The 26,532-nt window shown below is 38.1% G+C and overlaps 1 protein-coding gene and 1 pseudogene across 1 annotated transcript; one reads left to right on the forward strand and one right to left on the reverse strand.

The window, feature by feature from the left end:
• Window positions 1–715: 715 nt before the first annotated feature.
• On the reverse strand, window positions 716–19,653 carry GAS2L3 (growth arrest specific 2 like 3). Its single transcript, XM_058673697.1, has 8 exons — window positions 19,608–19,653; window positions 15,940–16,108; window positions 14,761–14,876; window positions 13,654–13,795; window positions 8,251–8,314; window positions 7,438–7,576; window positions 4,166–4,273; window positions 716–2,230 (listed from the first exon to the last, which is right to left on the reverse strand). Exons 1-8 carry the CDS (start codon window positions 19,623–19,625, stop codon window positions 938–940), a joined length of 2,049 nt encoding a protein of 682 aa, XP_058529680.1. The 5' UTR covers window positions 19,626–19,653; the 3' UTR covers window positions 716–937.
• A 3,638-nt stretch (window positions 19,654–23,291) lies between these two features.
• LOC131482146 (U2 spliceosomal RNA) lies at window positions 23,292–23,427 on the forward strand (annotated as a pseudogene).
• The last annotated feature ends 3,105 nt before the right edge of the window (window positions 23,428–26,532 follow it).

A 26,532-nucleotide genomic window follows, 5' to 3' on the forward strand; every position in this document is an offset into this window, starting at 1 on the left:
TAATATACATTAAAAATCTTTGGGTTTTTTTAAAAACTAAGTTTCTGCTTATGTTTCAATAAGTTAATCTTATTATTTATACTGAAAGTACTGGTAATTTAAGGCTGATAAAATAATCATTTCCTTCTGATTTGGAAAGCTTAAAAAGACATAAGTACTAAGAATTTTATCTAGCCCAGCTCAGAGAAATGCCAAGCTAACATGCAGCATCCATTGGCACGTGGCATTGTAGGACTAGGCAATCCTGATCAGGAAATCAAACCAGGTGCCTAACGCAGGACAAGTGCCAAACCGTTTCATTTTTGACAAAACGCAATACCTAATACTAAGAGTCTCACTGTTGCTATTAGCATGTATGTAACATCCATCTTATGAATGGATGATTTATATAAATATACATATTTTAGAAGTTATATATTATACATATTTGCATATACTTTTAAAAAAATAGTCCTCATAGTTCAGGAGTGTGGAATATCCAGCCCAAGGGCCATTTAATGCTTGCAAGTCATTTGGTCTGGGCCTGCCAAGACAACCATAATTCAATAGACGTATAACAGGCTGATTTTCAAGTTGACGATTTTGTCTGGCTCAAGACCGATGTTATAAATATCCAGACAGTCCTTGGAAAAAAGTTTCCCACTCCTGCCATAGTTATAATTCTTATATTTCCCTTAGCGATAGCCATGAATAATGACACCATGGACTGAAAGTTGCATGTATATCTAGTATGAAAAAGAACCTTGTAGTGATTTCACAACTCTTTGCCTCACAAGAATAGTTGCTGGTGAATTCAGAGATGTGGATTCTGATGAACTTCCTCCTCGTCCCAACACCCGTCACCCTTCTATGTTGTTCCGGAACACATATGCATGGGAGAAACTTGGACACATTCACTCTGCTCCAGTCCTGTTTTCTTAAAATGCCACATGCATATTTATTTTCTAGGTTTCTTACTTCCGGTCATAACAAAATAGTGGTCATCATCTTCCTTTTTCTTGGCAGCAGGTTTTCTCTCTCCACTATCTGCTTCCTTACCAGATGAAGGTGGCTTCCTGCTGGAAGTTGGGGTCTTGCCACTTTTTGGAGGTCCTTTGGCTGAATACTGGCCCTTGGTGGCAGTGTGTGCTGGCTTGGTTGCTGTCTGTGTTTTCACAGAAGACTGGGGAAGGCTCATGGTGGACAGTGGAGTGCGGCCAGGGGATTTGGAGGAGCTGGGTCCTGCCCTTTGGCATGGACTTTTAGACTGATGCTGCTTTTTGGCAACTGAAGCTGTATTACTGTCTTTTGAGTCCTGTGCATTTCTTGCAGGAGAAACGGAAGCCACAGAAACTGGCTGATTTAGATTCAAGGCTGGTTTAAGTTTCTGGGCCGGGACCACCCCTGCAGGTGCAGCTCTGTCAGATGGCTGGGCCTGGGCTCCTTGGGCTGTGGCTTTGGAATTGGGTTTTGTCATTTTGGCAGGGGACTTAAAGGGGGAAGGTTTAGGTCTTACGTGTACGTTTGCTTTAGGTGCCTTTGGATACTTTGATGAAGAACCTAAATGTGCAGCTGAGTGAACTGCTTTATCATCCTTTGAAGAAATATGATTGTCTTTCAAATACTTCAAGTCAGCTTTTCCAGAACACTTACTTGGCAGCTCTTTTGAACTGTGGGCTGGAATGACCCTGGCCTTAGGGGTACTGGAGGATGGGACACATTTCCTTAATGACTCAGGTACGCAAGGTGCAGTTCTTGATAATACAGGTGAAGAAGTGCTGTTACCTACTGGGCCTAGTGAAGACGAGATGCTGTTTGAAGGGACATGTGGCTTCTTAGCTGTGCCTTTTGAAGACTTGAGCTTGAGATGGGAAGGCATCGCTGAGGAACTTGGACCTTTAGAAGGGCCTGATGTGGAGCCCGGATGCCCTGCTTTCTGAGAGGAAGCCGGCAGCAGAGAGCCTGGTGGATGCACCTGTTTTTCCTTGCTCCTGGGAACTGCTGTGCCAGGTTTTGGATTTTGTTTCTGAAACATGTTAACTGCTGACAAAGGATTCATCTCAGGAGGCTGAGGTGTTCTGGCAGGTGAATCAGGTACACTTTCATTAGAAACTCCTTTTTGAAATGCTAGAATTTTTTGTTCCAGTGTAGCAAACTGTAATATTCGACAGGGATCATATTTAAGCAAAAATCCTTGAAGAGTGTCCCAGCCTCCACCAACACGGACCATAACGTGTTTTCCATGAAGCATCTGCCCCCACAAAGAAAAGTAAAAAAATAAAAAAGTTGTAAAATTGTGAGGTTCATAATAAAGTTACAATGTGTTAGCAGTCATAATTTGTGATGTTGAGACCTATGACATTCAGAGAATTTGCCAGCATTTTCATACAAATTGATAGCCTCTGGTACTATTAATAAATTTAATTCAGGTTGAGTTACACAACTACAATCAAATTCCTCCAACCTGTAAGCAACATATTTACAAATAACTTGCATTTTAAAAACCTAAATTATTAACATGCAGAAGTGCAAGGTCAATGTTGTTCAATGAAGAGTGAAAAGAAAAAGGGAGAAGAGATGAAGGAAGAAGAGAAATGAGGACTTAAAGGAAAAAAACAGTGCCTGATAATAAAGAAAAAAATAGGGAAGAAACAAAAAAGACCAAATATTATACTTTGCAATTTAATTATTTTCATATACACCAATTTAATCTTAAAGACACTTTGATAAGATTCATTATTAGTTCTTCTTTGCAGACAAGAAAATTATGGCTCCTAGAGATGGTAGAATCTGTCCCAGCTAACACAGTGTGGCCTGGTCTCGCGTGGACTGGGTGCCTGTAACCCAGACGGTGCTTTCGTGGGGATAAGACACCATGCCTTTGTCAGTACACCCCCCAGCTGGAGTTCAGTTTCTTGTCCTTACAGCAGACCAATACGTAGAACTAAATGAGGTTCCCCACAAACTTTAGGAATTTATTTATTTATTTGGCAGAAAGGAAAAGATTTAAAATTCCCATCCCAATTCGCTTCTGAAATGTCTGCAAAGGAGCCAGGAACTCAATACAGGTCTTCTAAACGTGTGAAAGGGACCCAGGAACTCAACTTTCTCTTTCCCTTAGCACACATTATTAGCAAGTTGGAACCAGCAGCGGAGTGAAAACCGGAACCTAGACACGCTGATACAGGGATATGGGATCCCCAACTCTCAGTTTTAAAGTGCCAGGCCAAATGCCTTCCACTGTGCATGGATTTTGATTCAGAGACACATGCTGTGTACATCATGGCTATCTGTATCACAATGCCTTTAGCAAGAAAGCCAGTTAAAAGGTGGAAAGTGCAGGAGAGTGTTTCTGTGTGACTTTGGTAGGTGGTGGTGAGGTAATGATAATATGTGAAAGGGAAGAAAACTAGATGGTGAAATTACATTTTAATTATTATTATATTACTCCTAACCAGGAAATAAAACAGTTCCTAATTTTAGATCAGAATTGGAAAGAATGCTGAATTGGTGAAATTTCAATCTCATCAGGAGAGGACAATTAATACACAGCAGATGGGACAGAGGCAGAAAATGAACATGTATGTATACACACAGCAATGCTGTGGCCATGAGAAAAATTTTATGTACGAAGCCCAAAGTATATGTTATCATAAATAGCATGTTTCTATTTCCTTTTCTTGTTAGGCATTTCATTGCAGTAGATGTTTTGTTTTTGTTTTCTTTTCTAATAGAGGAAAATTACTCCCCATTCGATTATTTGAAAAATGGCATAAGCTACCAGAAGGGTACAAGGAGCTTTGTTCCTCAATTAGATTTCACTGTTTAGTTTTAGGAATTCTAAAATTAGTTGTTTGCAGTGTTTAAATTGCCTGTCTGAACTGATCATGAAAGGCAAGAAGTCTGTATTTTTCTTTTTTTAAGGTTTACAAATCGTAAAGAAAATAATTGAATGGGTTCTGATGCCACTTAATATGTATTTTTTTTGAGAACAAAAAGGAAAAAACAGATTCGCATTAAGCAGATGGTGGATAGGGCATGTTTTCCCTATACAGTGAAATTCTTCCATTAATTGCATCATCTATCCCAACTTTTTAAAAAGCAAAAGCAAAGCAAAGAGAGGTTGGCAGGAAACCCAATTTCACAACAAGATCTATATGTGAACACACGTGCACCGTGCACTTACTCTTATGAACAGTATCTTATCCCCTAGTCGGTAACGGCCTTCAGATAAGTACTCGATAGAAAATCTATGTGAACAACTGCAAGGAGGGTCTTCAGCAATATGCTTGACCTAAGGTTAAAAATAAATTTAGTACTTGTTACAAAAAGTTTGTCTAAGGTAAGAGTGCAACGTTACTTGATAGCTAGGAAAATCAAACTCAAAAATCCAAATTCAGTTCAACCGTTTTTCTTTTATCTCTACCCGCTGACATCTCTTAAGGCTAGACATTGCTAACATAACATGAATGCTGGCAGTGATCAAGTCCCCGTCCCTGCCCCAGGGTCATGAGACAGGCAGTGTCCTCACGACCATGCAGGAGGACTGCATGGGTAGGATGGTGATGGTGACCTGAGACACATTCCTGAGTGGCAGTCAGTGTGATTTCATCATTAAGACCTGAATGAATACATCTGTGTCAAATCAAGCACTGGCTAGTCAGAAAAACGTGAAGCAGGAACTTAACACTGTGCTATACCAATATTATGAGGAAATATCTAATTTGTTCAAGGCTATTGCTAAAAGAGGCAGCAATTTCCTAACCTCCCTTTACTCAGGACTACGTAAAACTCCTAAATGTTTCCGTTCAGGAGCCATTTTCTCAGAAGTGCTTGCTGCGTTCTCATGGTCTGCTCAGGTGTCGGGAGCTGGGGAAACCCTACTGCTGTGCTTCAAGGAGATAACGGACTGCTTTTCCCCAGTCAATACAACATGAAAGTTGTACAATTTCTGTAAATATGAAAGGATATTTAAAGCATGGGCATTAAAATAAATTAAAGATAAATTGTTGGAATACATTTGACTGGAAAAAAATTCACATTTTAACCACAATGGAAAATATTTAAGTTTACCTAAAATTACACTTCTGAAAAAGCAAGATCATAAATATTTTTCTTAACTACCTTGTCACACAAAATATATCTAAATAAGCTCATTTAATTAAACTTAGGTAGGATTAAAAGTCTCCTTAGCTACGTCCAGTTTAGCCGGGCACCAGTAAGGATTTATATGATTGTACTAATTAGTTACTCAAAGATGGGTGGTGAGGGTCAGGAATTCACTTCTCTACATAGTTCATATCACAAAAAAACATTATTTATATGTCAAAAAACTGATTTTCACAAATCATTCAATCAAACTTAAGATGTGTACACCCTTGATACCTGTGTCATTGTACATATGCACACGTTCAGACATATCCGTCCACACCCCATATGCACAAAATGGGTAAAAATAAACTGAACCCAGGTAAAGGGGATAAGATTGTTAGAATCATGTTCATACATTAGCTACCCAAAGGAATAGAAAAAACTTCTTAGTATTTTCTATCAATATAAATTTTAATACATTTAGTATAACTTCTTTCCATATACATTTCTACAGAAATGTATTCTGAGAGGTTCCATGTTTTCCTTATTTAAAATCTGCAATGCCCACTTATATTGAGCAGTAGACATCAGCACCAGTCCCTTGTCTAAACAAGGCACTGAGCATAAGGAACTACAGCAGCAGGTGAGAAAGGCTTCTGATTTTATTTGTTACATACTTAACATAGTAACACCCAAGGAAAAAGCTTAAAATCATCTACAATGGTACTACGGCACTATTGATTCTTTTCCCATTTCTAAATCCTATACAGTTTATATATATATGTATTTACAACATAAAATCAACTTGTCACTTTATTTTTCTAAAGTTTACATTATTTTTCATTATCAATAACAACATATACAACATCCTGAACGTGCCTGATCTCGTCTGATCTCGGAAACAAATAGTTTCGGCAGAAACTATCAGCTTTAATAACTTAAAGGTGTTTTGCTAAGGAGCAAATAATATTGATTCCAACAAGTTTCATTTCTATTGCTTTCTTGTGTGAACACAAAAGGTACATTAACTGAATAGAAATGTTTTTCTTATTAGATTTTATACAGTCTTTATATAATAAGGAAATGAAGACACTGTAATTCTCATTTAATAAGATATTTTCCTGGTTTGCTTTTTATTTAATCATTGTTTAAGAGATTTAAATTTTATTTTCACCAACTACATTATTTCTTCTTCGCAGACTGATTTCCATAATCTTCACAGATATTAGGAACATTAACAAATAAATATATTTTAGTCTGATATAGAGATGTTCTAGCTGACATCTTCATCTCCTGCAAGGCTAACTGAATGTCTTATTATGCACTTATTATGCTAAGCAAACAATCTAAGTAATAACTTTTCAGTGCTTATTGGTAATGACTTATTTGTTATTTAAAATAGTTTTGTACATTAAGCACTTCTACAAAATGGTAGTAAGCAGAAAATGTCTGATACTAAATTTACCTTTATCACTTAATACTGCAGTTGCTACAGAAAACCCACAGCCTAATGAAATGCAATCCTATGAACTTCTACTTAATGGGTATAAACTTTAGAAGACTTTTCAGTTTAACATATTTAGCAAGTATGCATATTTGCTGTCAGGGAGGAATTAAAAAATAAATTCATCAGTGCTCTTCACAAGTTTTCCTGTTCCTGGATTCTCCAAGTGTACGTACATACACTGTCCACTTAGAAAATCTGGACAGTGCTCTAGCTTTTCTGCCTTCCCCATAGGTAGTTACTGATTCCTGTCAATTCTACCTCCCGATATGTCTTAGATTTATTGCTTTACCTCTGTTACCACTAGTGCTGTTCCAGTTCAAGCGTTCATCATGTTATGCATGGATTAGCACCAGAAAACCAATATAACCTCTATGTGACCACAAGAGTAATCCTTATAATTTGGAAATGAGATTATAATCCTGCCATGCTAAAACAAAAATCAATGGCCTATGCTACCCTTCATGATGGGTTCCTGTCTGTTGACTCCAGCATTACACAGCTTAACCCACTCTTCAACATACACAAATGACATCACCCTTAAAATGTAGTGCCTTGGAGGCTGACATTGAGCCTAAGGGGTAATGTTACTGCCTACAATACCAGCATCTTAAGCGACTGTGCTTCTGTCTAGTCCTAGCCCTGGCCATTAAGACTACAAAAATTTAAAAGAAAAACCATATATAGCTCCTTGAACTCATCAGAAAGTGGAGATTTATAGCTAATGTATGGTAATAAACAAGAAACAATTTCCTTCAATCACCACCATCATGTGTAGCAAACTAGAAGTACATAAAACTAGCAGACTCTAAGACATCAAAACAAACAAACAAAAACTTTTTTAAAAATGGGCCATTACTTACAGCTTCATGCAGCTCTTCATGCTGGCAGCATGATTTTGGAATGCTAATCGAATCTTCAGGCCCAGAAGCATTGAGCAAGGTCTCTTCCAACTCAATTTCTTTCTCAAGTTTTACTAACACTGGTGGCTCCACTCCATATCTAAAAACCAAGCAGAAGATATGATCATTCAAGCAAAGGTGACCCAAACACTTCCCTGGGTACCAAGATATCATTTTCTCCCCTCCCCTTCCCGTCTAGTCTCGTCTCGTCTCGTCTCGTCTCGTCTCTTCTCTTCTCTTCTCTTCTCTTCTCTTCTCTTCTCTTCTCTTCTCTCTCTCTCTCTCTCACACACACACTTTTTAAAAGAAAAATCTGTATGATTATCTTCTACCAGCTGTGTTGTTTTATTAGATCATGTGGAAATGCTTTTGAATGTCTCATAGGTTGCCAAAACCCCACATGAGCATCTTCACAGCACAGCACACACTGGGGCTACTAGAAATCCTGAAAATCTACCTGGGATTCTGAAAGGAACCTTTAAAACCAGGAGTGAAAAAAGACTGAGGCTGAAGTAGGTACAGGAGGCACAGGTCTTGATCTTACCCTAGCCTTATCTAAAGAAATGATCATGTTCAATTCAATATGAAATAAAGGCAAGCTATAATAAGAAAAACAGATGTTGACATATGCTTAAACATAGTAAACAAAGTTAAGACACCAAAAGGAAGTTGAAACAAAATATTAGGTTTTTAGGGAAAATGGTGTTATAAGCTAAAACTAATAGCTTAAAATGTTTACAAAACTGACATTTTGAAATATTTTGGAATACGTACCTGGACACAATTCGTCCAATCTCAAGTAGACAAAGATATACCTGTCTTGGATCTTTGTGCAAAACTGTGGAAATAAGATATGTATTAAAAAGCAAAATTAAACAGGAAGACACATTTTTTGGCATGGAAAAGGGCAAAATAAAAGAAGAAGGAATACAGCGGGCTTACTTGTTTGTAAAGATTTAAAATAAATATATCTATATTTTCTATTTATCCTTATCTTTTATCAATTATTTTTATTTTTAAAAATTGACTAACGGGCCCGGAACAATAGCCTAGCAGCTAAAGTCCTCGCCTTGAACGCACCGGGATCCCATAAGGCCCTGGTTCTAATCCCGGCAGCTCTACTTCCCATCCAGCTCTCTGCTTGTGGCCTGGGAAAGCAGTCGAGGACGGCCCAAAGCCTTGGGCCCTGCACCTGCAAGGGACACCTGGAGAAGGTTCCTGGTTCCCGGCTTTGGACTGGCACAGCACCTGCCATTGTGGTCACTTGGGGAGTGAATCATCGGACAGAAGATCTTCCTCTCTGTCTCTCCTCCTCTCTGTATATCTGACTTCCCAATAAAAATAAATAAATCTTTAAAAAAACTGACTAACAAGAGAATAGTAGTTCTTTAGATATAAAACAGTAAAGGCTTTGTAGCATTAAATTATTTACATTTAAGATATCTCAGTGAGAGATTCTTTTAGATACTTCAGTTTAATTCCATGTTATCATTAGCACAGTGCTATGTGCTAATGCTTCTCTCAAAACTCTTACAAAAACAGAAGAGGGAGCACTTCCTAAATCATTCTCTGATGCTCAAATCACCCCAATCTCAAAGCCAAAAAAAGACAAGAAAACTAAGGACCAATATCCCTTACAAGTATGATACAAAAATCATCAATAAAATACTGGCAAACAAAGGTCAGCAACATGTTAAAAAGGAGTATAAACCATGAGACTTATGAGAGAAATGCAAAATTAGTTCAATATAAGAACAACCAAGGCAATATATAATTAGCAAAATAAAAGACTCAATTATCTCAGAAGACACAGAAAAGAGCAGAAAAAAAATCAACATCCTTTCTTGATTAAAAAAAATGACAATGAACTAGGAATGGAAGTTTTTCAGTCTGCTAAAGGACACCTATAAGAAGCTCACAGCCCACGCCACTCTTAAGGGCAAAGGATTCAAAGCTTCTCTTGTAAGATCAGGGAAAAGGCAGGGAGAAGCACTCTTACCACTTCTAGTCGGCATTATACTCGAGGTCCTAGCCAAGGCATACAGGCAAGAAAAATAAGCAAAAAGGATCCAGATTAGAAAGCAGGAATGAAAACGCTCTCTAATCATAGACAACGTAACTCTATGTTTAGAAAAATCCCAAAGAATACCACCAAAAAAAAAAAAAAACCCTAATAAGCAAATTCAGCAAAGCTGCAGAATACAATATCAACGGACAAAAGTTATTTTTATAAGTTGGAAATGAAATAACTTGAAAATGAAATTACAAAAATAATTCTATTTATACTGGCTTCAAAATGCTATGAGAAATTAAATAAGACACAAATTAAAGAACATTCCATGCTCATGGACTAGAAGAGAATGCTGTTAAGGTGGCAATGAATCCAAAAGTGACAGATTCAAAACAGTCTCTAACAGTCCTTTCTTCAGAAATTAACATGCTGATGATAAATTACACGGAGTTGTATGGTACACAAAATAGCTAAATCAATCCTCCCCCCAAAAAACAAAACTTGATTCAAAACTTACTGTATTAGGATATAATAATCAAGACAGTGTTTTATTGGCATAAGTATAGGCATAGAGATCAATGGAAGAAGATTGAAGATCCAGAAATGAAAGCAACCATTTATGTTCAAGAAGGATACCAAGACAACTCAAAAGGAAAAGAACAATCTTTTCAACTAATGGGCTGTCTGCATGCAGAAGAAGGAATCTGAACCCCTCTTCACACCACATATCAAAGTGAACTAAAAATGGAGCAAACACCTAAATGCAAAAGCTAAAACTCTTTTAAGGAGACTCAGGTAGAAATCTGCATGGCCTTGACCAGGCTATGCTTATTTAGAGATGATACCAGAAGGATTAGCAAACAAACAAACAAACAAACAAAAACAACTGATAAAGTAAACTATCAAAATTTAAAACATTTGTGCATCAAACTATACCATTATTAAAGTAAAAACACACCCAAAGGTCAGAAAAGTATGTGCCAATCATATCTGATAAAGGACTAGTGTCTAGATACACAAAGAACTCTAGCAAATCAACAAAAAAGAAACATGGGCCAAACAGAATGATTTGAATATGTATTTCTTCAAAGAAGACACAGGCATGACCACAGAGCTCTTAAAACATTCTTAATGTCACTAAAGAAAAGTAAATCAAAATCCATGCAATACTACTTCTTCCCCATTACGATGATTATGATCAAAACAAAATACAGATTACAAGAAGTGTTGGTGAGGTTGTGGGGAAATTGAAATACTTGTGTATTGCTGGTGGGAATGTTAAATGGTGCAACCACTATGAAATAACTTGGTGGTTCCTGAAAATACCAGCATAAAGCCACTATGTAAGAAAGACCCAGCAATCCCATGGCTAGGTATACCTGAGAGAGTTAACACCATAAGCTCACTCAAGCACTTGCATAAAAAATGTTCATAGAAGTATTATTCATAATAGCCAGAAAGTGAAAATAACCCAATTGTGTACCACCTGATGAATGGGTTTAAAACACATGAGTATCTATACAACGAGCTATCTTCAGCCATAAAAAAGGAATAATGTTACATGCTACAGCATAAATGAATCATTATATTAACTGAAGAAACGAGACACAAAAGGCTGCATATTGTATGATTTTATTTATATGAAATGATTAGAACATGCAAACACATAGAGGTAGAAATTAGACTAGTGGCAGCCAGCGCATGGGGAGTAATTGCAATAACTGCCGATAGGCATGGGTTTTCTGTTGGAAGTAATAGAAATGTCCTGAAGTTATCCAGTGGTGATGATGGTACAATACAGTGAACACAATAAAGAACACTGCCGTGGACATTTCTAAAAGGCAAACATTATGTTAGGGGAAGCATAGCTTAGCTTTCCAAGAACAAAGCCTGATGGTAGAGCTTGGGCTCAGTGCACCAACAGGGTTGCTCTGGGTCATCTCCCTCTCTGATCCAGTCCGTGGAGTCAGAAACTCCAGAACAGGAATGTGCAGTGTGCGATGAATGGCAAGTACCCTGACTCCCTCAGAGAAATGACAGACGCTCTAAGTTATAACTAGCATCTACTATACTTCCCCAGCACAAGGCATAATCTTTTAAAATCAATGAAAAGTCGATAGCCGAGATTAAAATTCCTGCCAATAAATGAATTTTGAAAAATTTTAAGTTTGCCTTTTTTACATCATTAGAAACACCTTAAAATTATCTATTTATTTCTTTGAATTACTTCCAGTCCTTTGCAAAGCAAAAAATTAAAGGTTCACCTCTGCAAAGTTTCCAGAATGACAGCATTAGATTATCGATTGGTTAATCCCTAGAAATGAGTTCATGGCATTGGTAGTGCTTCACTGAGTCCAACACTGACCTTCAGGACAGTCAGAAGATGTCTTCTACCGAACATGAGAAATACAAAATAGGAAAGCAAATACAAAAGAGGAAAACACATCCTCTTTGTTTTGATCATCAGAACACGGATGTGCCGTTCAATCCACCTGTCATAGCGATCGGCACGCCTGGACTTCAGGCAGACAGCAAAGTGAGGGCTGAGAGCCAGCATTACACCTTACTGCACATCTGACAGAGGAATCCAGAAGCACCCGGATTGGGTAGCAGCTTATCCTCAGTGCAGGCTAGCAGGGTATACACTGGCACTATAGAATTTAAAGATTATAATAAAACCAACTGAAAGTTAGTTTGGTTTTTGTTATCACTAAGAACCAGAAATTCTAAGCAATGTCAGTGATAAAACTTCTTTCTACCCAGGAAAACAACTCTCACAGCCTACAGCCTGGGTATGCCACTGCTCTTGGCACACCACCAAAAATTCCATGTGTGTGTGTGTTTACGGATGCACATATTTGTATGAGATACTTCAAAAAGTTTGGGGAAAAATAAAATCATAAGTTCATGTTGGTGCAATAAAACGTTTTGAACTCCATGCATAGTTTTTTTCACATTACACATTTTTCATGAGCTCTGTGATGACCCTGAGTATGCACAGACTTCAAGACTGCCAGCAAAATAAACTCATCTTTAAAATCCATTTTCATAAGCTTCTTCAAGTAACTATGCACACACACACACACACACACACACCCCTACGTATAAACGGTGGAAATACATCTAGTATAAAATTCAGTTGGATAGCTACTAATCTAACCACTGCACAGATGCCTCTATTTACTTAAAGGTAAAAATTGTCAGTAATAGAGTATAACTTTTCAAAATTGTCAAAAGTTAGCCCCTTTAGATGACCAAGATGGCAGCTGTTGTTTATAAGGTAAATCTAAACACTGCCAGAGCACATCATTTGCAGTTCTGTTATTACCTAGTTACAAGAAAAAACTACTAGTAATTTAGATTTGAAGGGGTGATTCTTGAAAAAAATGTATTACAAAAGCATTAGTCAGAACCTTTCTGAGAAAATTTATTTAGAAAGAATTTGGACCTGGTGCAATGGCTCAATGGCTAAATCCTCACTTGCAAGCGCTGGAATCCCACCTGAGTGATAGTTCATGCCCTGGATGGTCCAACTCCCTCCCTGTGACCTCAGAAAGCAGTAGAGGATGACACAAAGTCTGGGACCCTGCACCTACATGGAAGACCCAGAAGAATCTCCTGGCTCCTGACTTTGGATCGGCTCAGCTTCAGCCATGGTGGCTATTTGAGGAGGGAACCAACACATGCAAGATCTCTCTCACTATGTTTCTCCTTCTTTCTGTAAATCTGCCTTTCCAATAAAAATGAACAAATCTTTAAAAAACAGAGAGAGAGAGAGAGGGAAAAAAAAAAAAAACAACTCATCCATTAATTCACTCCCAAACCAGGGGCTGGGAACTCAATCATGTTTCCCATGTGGGTGGTAGGGACCCAAATACTTGAGTCATCACCTACAGCCTTCCAGAGTGGCCATTAGTAGGATGCTGACGTTAGCACTGGAGCTGAGACTCAAACCCAGGCACTCCAAGGACAGGTATCCCAACCAGTGTCCTTACCACAGGGTTCAAGGCCTGCTCCTTACAAACTTGAGTACAGCTCTTTCTAGGAGAATGAGATGTACCATTTGAGGCCGTATTTGTAAACAAACAAGCAAACAAAAAATGATGAGGGCTAAAAAAGTCCTGATGAATATCAAAAAGAGCAAAGATGATGACCACAACACTTACCTAATCCTTCAGACTCAAAGAGGTAAGTTTCATCAACCCCAATGTGTCGACACCAGTGGAGGAAGTTTGCAGTATTGTCTCTGGCAAAGAATGAACCTGGTGCAGCATTTTTCTTACAGGGCACTTTTCTCATTGGAAAATTCTGGAAAAGAAAAAGGAATACTTTAAAAAAAATGCATCAGGGACATTTCCATTAGTTATTCATTTGACTATTACTAAGTAATTATTCAATGCATTGAATCAAACTAAAAAATATACAGCTTTAGGATAAAGACTATCTTCCAAAAATTATTTAATTTTACTATGCTTTAACCTACATTCCAGGAAATATTTAACAATCTGGTCAAAACTAACAGTAGCATCAAACAGCTCTAATCTCCTTCTCTTAAAAAAACATCAATCTGATAATTCTAAAGCAGATTTCTATGGTATATTCTCCACACGTAGCATAGCTCAATACAAACACAACATTATTGCTATCTTAAGTTACCAGGCATACTCATTTTGGCTTTCTTCCTGATGCACATCTTCATAAAGATGTTTTCAATTTCTTCAAATAAGGAAGTAGTTGTCCACTCTTAAGTTCTTTGAAAACAGATGGTCCACATTTCATAGAATCCTAATTTTACTACCTGATCCAAGTACTTAATCTTGCTGAGAATTATTTTAGTTTAAAATTTTGCTCAAATAAGCAATTCTGGAACATGATTTTTATACTGCAGAAGACACAGCAAGTTTCAGTAAGTCCTTCTCCCATCTCTACCCAGCAGCTCCTCTCTCTATCTAGAAACAATCACTACTGTTAGTTCCTTGTATATTCCTGTTATTTTTCCCAGAACTAAAATACCGTTTTTAAAACTGAAGACATAATAATCATTGCAAAAAATAAAATCAAATATCTCATTGAATTTTACTGAAATCGTGCAGGTAAATGTGAATAACTTACAAAGGAATACATTTTCCTACCTGTAGCTCAAAAAGGTTAGGTAAATTATCCAAAGTGTCACAGCCAGGTGGAAGGTTACAGCCTTATAGAGGAAAGAAATGCAGAGGCACAAATCAATATGCACCAAGTTATAAAACCACCATTGCCACACGTTTACTTACTCGTGGCTCCTCAGGGCTACATGCTTTCACCATGTTTTGAAGAACAGCAATCAGCTGGCACAACAGCACTCCATTGTCAAGTTCTTCCAATAGGCTTTCCGCCTTGACTTCAATACCTAAAAACATATTTCAAAGTTAAAATTCTTCTAGAAACAGTGAAATCAAATAATTATTAAAATGTAATTAAATGGAAACAGATCCTAGTTCAAACGCTAGAAAAAACATAGACTGTAGTTCAAATATTAGAAAAATATCAATTCCAAATATTCACTCCACAGGGTAAGTGAACACAGCAAACTGGCAAACTAGATGACCTAATAGAAACAGAAATATCCATAACACAGTTTCATAAAAAGCAAGTTGACATTAAGATGAAATAAATTCACTGCATATTCACATTGCTTACACACATTTTTCTATAAATAAAATGGGCTTTGTTCATAATTTAAAAATTAAAGGTAGTACCATAACCAATAACCAACTTTTTGTCATCTCTAAAATACCATTTTAAAGCATCATTAGCATAAAATAAGCTATAAAAATGATCCAAACACTGATAACAAGCAGGAAGAGTGAGAGAATGGTGTATGTTTAGTTATTTTTTTAGAGAACAATCAACAATCATGAGGATGTATCTTTTCATGAAAATTCTGAAATATCACATGAAATTATGTATTTAAAGTGATTTTCTTGGGAGAAAATTTAAGAGCATTTATCAAAATGTCTAATGAATTAGAACCATGACACCAGGCCATCTTCACCCTGCCATTTCCTCCTGGGTTTCCTACATCTCCAGCCCTCAGTGCGTGAGAATTAATCAGTGTTTTAACTAGTAGATATAGATTCCACCAGGAATCTCACGCCTGTAAAAGATTTATTGAAGGGAGGGGAGAGGGGCCAGTGAAACAAAACAAAATTAGGCATACATAAGCTTTAAAAATCTATTTAATATGCACAATAAAACACTGATACTCAAAACATACTGATCTCTCCAGTTTCATTTACATTTCCTAGTGCTCAGGGTGATTCAGACAACCTCCCCAACCAGACTGCTTGTTTGGGACAATGAGAGAACACTGAATATTTCATTCACTACAATCACTCTTCAATAAACAGTAAGGCTCTCATTAAATACTTGCTGGGTAATAATACAATTTTGGATATCCTTGCCAGCCTTACCTAACAAACCAGACAACCAGATTGACAGATCTTCTTGCATAGGCAACAGAGTGGCTTCATGTCTCACAGCTATCCACTCATCATATTGACAAACATTGGCCAACCCTGGCCCATGTCTGGGAGTCAGAGGATTCCGTGGGCTTAAAGGAAGATCTTCTCCAAACCATACCTAAAGAAAACGCCAATCGAATAAATGAATGCAGTCTTATATTAAAAGTCATAGTAATTACATCCACACTTAAATAATGAGGTATAAGTATATATACATATATAATATATATAATATATATAAAAAAATATATATATATTTACACATATATAGAAACTGCAGATCACATAAAATATGGATGTTAGGAGCAAAGTATCAGTCCCTGGGATGTCTTCACTGTTGAATCTTGTGGTCAACGTATATGAACCCCCTAACCAATAAGTGGGTTTTACTACTGAGTCAAGGAGATACAATCTGACAAATATTTTTCTGTCCCTTGTCAGCTGAGTACAAGTGTTTAGTATCTTAATTATACAATGGATTATTAACCCCTGCCTTACAAGATACATTTCCATCGCATCTGGCATTGGGTCTAGCAGATAAATGAGATTAAACAGAATGTACTGAATGGGTGGCTAAATGAATGCATACAAAAAGTACACATTTTTGTAAACTTAAATTCTAACTGTATTATCTTTAAAACAAAAAAAGTCTAACTATTCTTGTTTAAATCTATGCAGTTTGTTACAAAGTCCATGAGGGCAAGACTGGTGAGTCACCTGCTTTTGCTTAGCACACAAGCTAATAATAGGTTTTACATTTTATGATGATTGTTACCGAGTTATCTGTTTAATCATCTCAATTTTGATATTGGCTGGCAAGGCCTAAAATATTTCCTATGACCTGGCCAATGCCAAGAGGAGGGTGAAGAGCAGCACTGGCATACTATCAAACCAAAGCATAGAGAATTTTGAAATACAACTAGACCTGTCTTTATCTGAATATTTATAGAAAAGATCATAGTCAATTCTTCAAGGTGTCAAAGAAACAGTGATCTCATTATAAAGAAACTTTTTGAAAAATATGTAACTAGCCTTTGCCCTGCCCCATCCTAAACAACTCTGGAAGGTCTTGCTAGAGCCCAAGGGATGTGACAAGGAGGTTCTTGCAGGGGATGGGGAGTGGTTTGGAATGAAATGTCAGAGCTTGAGTGACGTGAGAAAGCATCCATACACGGGGACAACCCTGTCCAAGGTGTCAGACCCTAGTGTCTTTTACAATCAGTGGTATAGCTGGAAAATGGAAGAGCAAGTATGAATGCTTGTCAAGAAAAGGTAATTGAGTTAGAAGGATGGTTCTGTAAAAATTACACGTGAAAATGCAGAAGTTAACACTAACAAGTCATGTCACTTCTTGCTATATTGGAGAGAAGTGTATGTTAGATTCTTCCATTCCTGTAAGCAGAATTCTTCCCCCCTCCAAAATATCAGATACGTAAAAGTTGTTCTAAAACATGGCAAAAGCTGTCACATTGCAGAGATTCTTAATCCACAGTTAGTCTGTAGATGAACTTAGATACATAAACTGGTTGTTTCCATTTAGGGAAAAAATTATGACTAAACACAAATGGTTCTTTTCTCAAAGAGAGTTTGTAGCTTTATCAGATCCTCAAAAGGGCAGGATCCAAAAGAAGTTAAGAATTCCGGTTCATCCAGTAAATCTCCTTCGGGTCCCAGGAGAGGAGCTTTCTCTGGTCCTTACTTAATTCCAACTTTGGATCCCCACCCTCTCTTGCAATGACCATCAGGGTTGCTCCAGAAGCCCTCCTCCCCCCCAAATTAGATTAGATAGACAGAGACCAACAAGGAAATCTTAGAACAGACAAGAAAAGGTCAGCCTGGACTCACATATACCTTACTAGGTAGGACACAAAGATTAGTTCCTCCTCACTAAGGTATTGAAGATTTCTCTGCACACCCCTCCTACAACTGTTCTGCGCCTCAGTTGTTAACATACGCCTTGTTAGAGTTATAAGCCTGTTTGGACTATCCTAAAATTCACGAAGTTCAGTAAAAATTACGCTTGAATACTATAAGCTGTTAAATATAAACATGAAAATAGACACGAGACAGCTGAATAGTACCCTATAACCACTTTAAGGTGTATAGCAGCCAGTTGTGTATAAACTAAAATTGAAATGTCAATGAAGTAGTCACAGGATGTGGTTAAGAACTTGCATTTTCTAACGTATTGGTCATGCAATAACTCCATAATGTTGTAAACTGTTGTTGATGTTATTTTGTGGCTTTTCATTGGAGGGGATGATATTCTGCCAGCTCTGCTTTCAGACCAGGGATGGTCTCCCAAGGAAACTGTTGAAACTATCTGGACAATAAGAGGCTGGACTCTAGGCACGGTACATGCTCACAATGAAGGAATCATGACTGGATATGAACTGTACCACTGCAACCATGTGGAGGAATCCAATATGGGGGAGGGCCTGGGGAGAGGCTGGGGGAATCCCAGAGCCTATGAAACCGTGTCATAAAACGAAATTAAAAAAAAAAAAAAAAAGAAAAGGAGAAAAAAAAAAGAATTCTGGTTCATCAATTTTTAGATTGTACACTGATTAATCAGAATGAGAAGCACAGAAGAATATGAATGATGTTACTGTATTAAATAAGAAGTCAATTAACAACAGAAAGGCATTTATGAATACAAATATCTGATATGGTTAGCAGAGAAAAAGGTGAAAGTCCTGAAACTGCCACAGTCAACAGGGAGAGAAGTAAAAATCTTCCTGAAACGTATCCAGGCTACATTTGGCAAACACTCAGTGAAGATCCATCAGTGGCATCTAGACCAGAGAAGTTTCTGTGCATCCTTAAGATAAAACTATTGAAAGTATTGCTTCAATGTACCATCTAGTACTTTCACATTAACATTTTTAGATTCATTAATATTCATAAATGAGACAGAAGGCCAAAATTCTTCTTCTCGTGAGGTGGGAACCACTTTTCTGCCACGGACCATCCGGATATTTATAACTTCATTTGTGGGCCATACAACATTCTTAATTTAAGGATTAGCCAGCTGTGGATTTATTGAATTTATTGAATAGCACATGCTATTTCACTGAACACATAGAATAATATAGCAAACACCAACTCTGGAAATTATTTACAAATGAAGTTGTCCTGGCCTGATTTTCCTCTGCATTTTTCCTCCTACAAAACACACACACACACACACACACACACACCACTCTCAAATTTTAATACCTAGTCATATTTATGCATGTACTGAGTACATCCACAATTATTTAAAAAAAATAAATAAAACAAATTTGCATGTATTCTCCCCAAAAGCTCTTTTAGCTGCAAATATCCACTAAACTTCAAAGAGGAGGAAACGGCGAAGCATTCCAATTCTTTTCCAAGGTTGGTATGAAGACCTATTTCCCAACCTTAAAGTTGTTTTGATTCTTACACATATTCAGTACAAACAAAAGCTTGCTATTAAAATCTTTTCAGAAGGAAAAAGCCAAAATGAGGTATTTTTGCTATTAAAAATGTGATGCTTAAAACACTAGTGTCATAAAAATATTTTGTAATGACTTATTATCTCACTGATTATATTTAAATTTAAATACATATTTTTCTCCAAGAAAAACACTTACTTGAACTGCAGGCTGCATGGTCTTCTTTACTGAGATGAAGTTGTTTTCCTGAAAAGAGAAAAACGTGTTAATATGCAGACAATGGCAACTTCCCTACTTCCTGAAACCCTCAAATCACAAGCAGTGGGAATGTGCTTGGTTCTCCTGTTTTAACCGGCAACCAAAAACTTTTTCTTCTTTTCTTCTTGTTGGGACAGTTAGGCTATAACTTCTAATTTCATAAAGTCATTCCTCATTTCAAAGAGGAAAATCTGAAACATGCTTTAATATGTGGTTTTTCTGGCAGTGATAGCAAAGTAATTCTTGCAGCATTTAGCTAATTAGGTAAAATTAAAATTAAAAGTATCTATGTAACTGTGTCACATAATACAATGTAATTAATGAAGTTAAATAATAAAAAAAAAAAAACAAAAAAAAACCAAACAAACAAACAAAAAAATATATAGCTTGTACGAAGTCTTCAAGAATGTTATTTTCCCCCATAAACATAGTGTAAATACTGCATAAAATGATATCGGAAATCAAGTGCCTAGTTTTTCCGGACTCGTACTAGCCACCTAGACTACAGAATTTATCAGGTTAACCAACCACAAGTTTCTTCCACTAGACAACAAAGTTGTTAACATACAAGATCAGTTTTAACTGTGGAAAATACACCCAATGCTTTTCTTCAATAATTTTTCAAAGACAAAACCCAAAAGAATCAGTTTGAGATCTGAAGTTTTATTCTTGAAATCTATAAGGAAAAATAATCTAATTCGGCTAATCAAAGTAATCAATATATTTCCAAGGGGAAAAATGAAGAGCTTAAAGACAGTCACGATATAGACAAAATATAAAATTGAGTATTTTTAATTGCTACAAGCAATACAGTAAGCCAATGGGTTATTTTATTGCAAACTACCAACAAAACATTCTGAGAAAAATTTCTTAGAAATTAATTAAATAGTAGAATTTGAAAATTCTAAGAAAAAATTTCTAAGAAAAAAAAGCCTGTTTGTAAGACGATTCTAAACCTGAGAGAAAACTATTTCCTCCTCCGAGTTCTATCAGCCATACCTCACACACAGCAGCCACCACGCATGCCCACTTCCTTTAAGGAAGGTTCCTTCTGATAGCAAAGTTGAACCTGGGCTAAGCTGAACCACAGCCTAGCACTGAGTCACATTTTCTTTGCAAGAGAGTAAAAAAAAAAAAAAAGGAATGTCCTTTTGAATGTAATTTTTCCTTCTTTCTGCCACAGCAAAAGGCCAAAGTACAAGTGAGCATTATTACTGGGCCTGTTATCCTTGCCACGGGCAGATTCAGTGGGGAATACATTTTCCTTTAGCATAAATAATCCTTTGTCTCCAACAAAGATTCACAGTAAGAAGCTTCCAAGTCCATTTTTCAAAAATTCAGCAAAGAGGCTGTTCCCATTAAAATGGAGTTCCACAGAATCTGACAAGGGCTTGAACAGTTGGACGTGCCAAGCCATAACAAAGGCAAGCCTAAATTACAAGGCGTGTGCAAATCAGGAACAGTGACACATTCACAAAGAGGCCAGCACAGGAATGTTCTGCACTTGCACTTTTTAATAGACAATTTAGCAAAATTATTTTTATGAAAGAAATGCAGAATTTGTGCTTAACATTTGATCACTGGAACTTCAGCAAGAGAATGTTCATTTATAATTTTTTCCAAACAATTCTCTTGGGTAATAAGAGCTATTTTTGGAAGAAGATAAAAGCATAATCATTAGAATTTCCTTTAAGAATAAATTATTTACTAAAATGGCAGCCAGGTAAGTTAAATGTATCTTCACAAATGGAAAGCTACCACAGACATAACATCAGCTTTTATTGGAACATTTTTGTACAAGTTGATGAGACTGTATGAATCGATTGTCAATTAATTGATGAGCACTCACCATGCTCCAGACGCTAAGAATCAGCTTTTGGCAGTTTCTGGTCATTCACTACTCTCTTTGAAACTGTTTTTGGGTTTTAGGCAATTGATTCCAGGCAAGACTGGCTGCCTTGTTAGATCAGTATCTGATCTCATCATGCTTATAGCCCTTGCTCAACTATTACCTCTCTCTCTCTTTACCTCAAAGTTGCAACCTCTGTTTCCTTTTTCCTGCAAAACTATTATCCCGAACATACAATATTTTATTTTCAGCGTCTCATTTTAAATAGCAACACACTGGCCTTTGTTTTTTCCCGTCTGTCTGGAAAAGTTTATTACAACTCCTTGCTAACTTAAGTTAGTCTTTTCACTTACATCGGGGCAAAAGCTGACCTCTCAAAGTGACCAAGTTCAAATTATAATCCAACCTTCCTGGGAACCTATCACAAGACAAACTGATGCGTAGATCATAAGAATACTAAACTGAGGGCCCAGCACAATAGTGTAGTAGTTAAAGTCCTCGCCTTGCATTTGCCGGGATCCCATATGGTGCCGGTTCCAATCCGGGCAGCTCCACTTCCCATCCAGCTCCCTACTTGTGGCCTGGGACAGCAGTCGAGGATGGCCCAAAGCCTTGGGACCCCGCACCCGCATGGGAGACCCAGAAGAGCTCCTGGCTCCTGGCTTTGAACTGGCTCAGCTCCAGCCGTTGCGCTCACTTAGGGAGTGAACCATCGGATGGAAGATCTTCCTCTCTGTCTCTCCTCCTCTCTATATATCCGCCTTTCTAGTAAAAACAAATAAATATTTAAAAAAAAAAGAATACTAAACTGAAGTTTTAAAATCAGTGGTAGAGTGGGGGAGGCACAGGTGGGGACAATGGCACAGTGGTTGTGACACCACTTGTGTCCCAGGCATCCCACTTCAGGGGGCCTGGATTTCCATCCCACTCCCAATTCTAGCTTCTTACTAATACACAGCCTGGGAGGCAGCAGGTGTCAACTCGGGTTTCTGGTCCCTGCCACTCCTGTGGAGGTCTGGACGGAATCTCTCGCTCCTGGCCCTGGCTTTGCCCAGCCCCAGCTATGATTTCCGGGGATGAATCAGAGCATGATTCATCAGTGCACTTCTCTCTGCCTGTTCAAGTAAAAAGAAAATACACGAAAAAATTAATTTAAAAAATCGAGAGAAAATGTTAGAAACACGACAAGCGTTCATTTGCCTGAAATATAAGCAGGGTGTAGACCTCTCCCACTCATCTTCAGTCAAGCAGTCCTCAAGATTACCTATGCAGGTTGTTCACTCCAACTTGAATTCAAGCATAACAGAGAAAATAGTCAACCAGCTGGGCTGATTCCTGGGTCCCCTCTGCACAGGCTCTAAAACTGTACATTTTCATTGCTCTCCCTCACAATGAGACATGATGGAGATAATTCAAAAATTTAGTCCTGAAACAAATATGTGGGCAATCAGGTAGAGAAGTTAAAGCATACAGACATTAGATATGTTTCTTTAGAAAAAAAAATAATATTAAATGCTACTGACTCACACTTCCTTGCAGTACTCAGGCACCAAATAACTGCCAACATATGACAGCTGCCGGAGTGGGCCGGATGCCAGCGTCCCAGTGCTGGGGAAGCGCTTGCAGCGTAGGGCAAGGGAGAAGACAAGACGGAGGAACGCACAGGGGCGTTTCAACTCCACAAGAGCTGTTTCACTTCAACACGGGTGGCGAGCACACACCCATCATTACACTGCTCTACAACCTCATCTGAACATCAAAAGATCCTTCATTGAATCGCTTCTCGGCCTTTTGGCTAAGATCAAGTGTAAAAGATCCTTCATTGTAATATTTAGAAAAGCAGCTAAACCCCTTTTGCTTTATCCATAAATGAAAATGTTTCTCAGCGTTATCATTTGGCGTTAAATATTATCTAATTATCTAACAGAAAATAGGAATACTATGTTTATACCAAACCTATTTCACTTATTTTCAACCGGGTGTTAGTGTAACTCACTATAAAGACAGCACTGAAAGGATCAGACACATCTAGTGTGAATTCCGGTTCCAGTACACACTAGGTAGTTAACTTCTCTGACTTTTAATGTTCTCATCTCTAAAATGAGATCACCACCTCCTTCAGATGGCTGTTGTAAAAATGAAAAGGCACATATAAAATTACTGACACATCACACTACCTAACAAATGAGCTATTATTAATACTATGAGGAGACCTAATTACAGCTCATTTAATACCATTTGTCAAATTAAGAAGAGATAAGAAAGGCTATTAATAATCAGACATCATCAAGTATAATTTGGAAAGTTTCTTTTACTAACATAAAAATAAATATGGTTACAAATGAATATAAAATGGCTAATGTGGCACCACAGGTTAAGCCACTGCCTGTTGTGCAGATCCCATATCCAGGCACCAGTTTAAGTCCTACGTGTGATCCAGATCCACTTCTGATTCAGCCCCCTGATAATGTGCTGAGACAGCAGCAGAAGACACCCAGTGCTTGGGCCCTCGACACCCATGGAGGAGATCCAACAGAGTTCCAGACCCCAAGCTTCAATCTGCCCACACTCAGGCCACTTGCAGAATGAATCAGCATATGGAAAATATCTCTCACTCTTCCTCTCTCTGTCACCCTGCCTTGCAAGAAAATAAATCTTTTCTTTAAAAAAGTGAGACTAGAGCTTTTACAATACCCATACCATGATTGTGAGGACGCTCAGATACGTCCTGATTGAGACTCAAGAGTTTGTAACCTAGCCACCTTGCTAGTTAAGCCTTTGGAAATCTGTGTAACACAGGCTCTGAGCTCCACTCAGCCTGCCTCCTTGTGTCTATCAGCTTTGTTTATCTGGGGCTACATTATTATTTGGGCTAGAAGTTTATCATGGTGCACTCATTCATTGGATCAACAAGCATTCATCTGTCCCCTTCATTGAACTAGGTGCCTTAGGCAAGACACACAATGAAGGCTCTGCCCTTGGTGCCCTGTTCTGCCTGGGGACTCTGGCAGCAAGAATGCCACTGCCAAGAAAGGACACTGGCAGAGGAGTCCTTGGATCTCGGACCTCCAGCACTGTGAAGCAAAGTAAACTCCTTTACAAAAATAGAGAATTTCATTACAATAGTGAAAAAGATGAGTCATACACAGGCAAATAGGACCTTGTAGATTGGTCATATTAGGACCTTGATAAGGGAAACCAGCTGAGTAGGCCCAATGTAATCTCAGGAGCCAAAATAGAATAGGGATGTACCTAGCTCAGTGGGTTAAAACGCCACCTGTAGTCCTGGCATCCTGTGTGGATCCTGGATCAATCCCAGTTGCTTGACTTCTGCCCCAGCTCCCTACTTGGAAAAACAGCAGATGATGATCTAAATCCCTGAGACCCTGTCATCCACGTGGGTGACGCAGACAAAGCTCTTGAATTCAACCTGGTCCAGCTCTAGTTGTTGCAGCCATTTGGACAGTGTATCAGAGGATGGAACATGCCTCTCCTTTCCTCTCTAATTCTGCCTTTCAAATAAATAAGTCTTACCAACGAACAAGGAAAAGGGATGCAGAAAGGACAGCCAGAGAAGGCAACATGAGCACCGCTGAAGCAGAGGAAGAAGAGGCGGTGATGGAACACTGCCAGAGCTCTCAAACGTTGCACTGAAGACAGGGGGAGGGGCCAAGGACGCAGGTGCCCTGTGGAAGAGACCAGAAGCAGCACAGCCCTCCTGGCACTGAGCTTCATATCATAAAACTCTGGCTTCTGATCTCAAGGCATAAGAGTTCTAAGCACTATGTTCATGAGAAATTGTTCTTGCTTCTCTCTTTCAGACTTCTTTATCCATTCTTCAGGTTCAATTTTTCAAAATTATCCCCTGAATCACTTCCTCAACATTCTACAACATATGACACGCTTCTTTCTATTTTACTCTACTCTAGCCCTTAAAAAATACATTTATTTTTTTTATCCGAAAGGCAGAGTTACAGAATGGAGAGAGGCTTACGGTCATCCTCCACTACTTTCCCAGGCCGTAAGCAGCGAGCTGGATCAGAAATGGAGCTTTTGGGACATGACCCAGTGCCCATTCGGTGTCAGCCCCCCTTATGCTCTTAAAATTGTGTGTATAAGCATACAAACAAAACACTAATGTAAAAAAATGTAAGAATAATCTTTAGATTTGCATTATCAGGAAATTGCCCATAAAATAAATGGGCATTTCATGCAGTGCCCTCCTTCAGTCACTTGAAAGAACATGACAGGACTAGATCTACTAGCATATAAAGAGGTTTGTTATGCACTCTGTGACCAAGAGCAACCAGTAGAAACGGATGATGGTGCCTCAAAAAGTCTGTGACAGGCCCAGCATGACAGGCTAATTGCCAAATCTTTGCCTTGCACGTGCTGGGATCCCATATGGGCGCTGGTTCATATCCCAGCTGCTCCACTTCCCTCCTAGCTCCTGCTTGTGACCTGGGAAAGCAGAAGACAATGGTCCAAAGCCTTGGGACCCTGCACCCGGAAGAAGCTTCAGAGTCCTGGCTCTGGATTGGTTTAGTTACAACTGCTGAGCCACTTAGGGGAGTAAACCAGCAGGTCTTTCTCTCTGTATCGCCTTTTCTTTGTATATCTGCCTTTCTAATAAAAATATATAAATCTTTATAAAAAAAGTCTGTGAAAAAGACAGAGGCATATTTTGGGGCACATAAACAATCTGAAATTCATGCATAGTTTTTTCATACTAAGCATTCCCATGAGCTTCCTGGAGATCCTTCTTTCGTGATGGACAGCACAGTTTTCCAAAGTGTATGTGTGAAACAGAAAAAATTCTCCAAAGTTAAAACTTCCATTTTCTTCAATAGCTAATTTTATTTTTGGAACAAAAAATATAAAAGTCATCCATCAAGGAAAGTAAAAATCACTGTACATAAAGCAAGCCCTTCACCTCAGCTAATGACATTGCCTTAGTAGTTTACATTGCAAGCAGAAGTTTCTTGTTAGCACTTTAGTGACACCCAGCACAGAACT

The sequence above is a fragment of the Ochotona princeps genome, chromosome 15 (genome assembly GCF_030435755.1).
Source record: "Ochotona princeps isolate mOchPri1 chromosome 15, mOchPri1.hap1, whole genome shotgun sequence".
Lineage (NCBI taxonomy): Eukaryota > Metazoa > Chordata > Mammalia > Lagomorpha > Ochotonidae > Ochotona > Ochotona princeps.

Coding starts and splice junctions, on each gene's coding strand:
- GAS2L3 (XM_058673697.1), bottom strand. Junction 14,877..15,939: donor CTGGTTGTCTGGTTTGTTAG/GTAAGGCTGGCA, acceptor ATATGTTTTTAG/GTATTGAAGTCAAGGCGGAA. Junction 2,231..4,165: donor ATAAGATACTGTTCATAAGA/GTAAGTGCACGG, acceptor TTGTGGGGGCAG/ATGCTTCATGGAAAACACGT.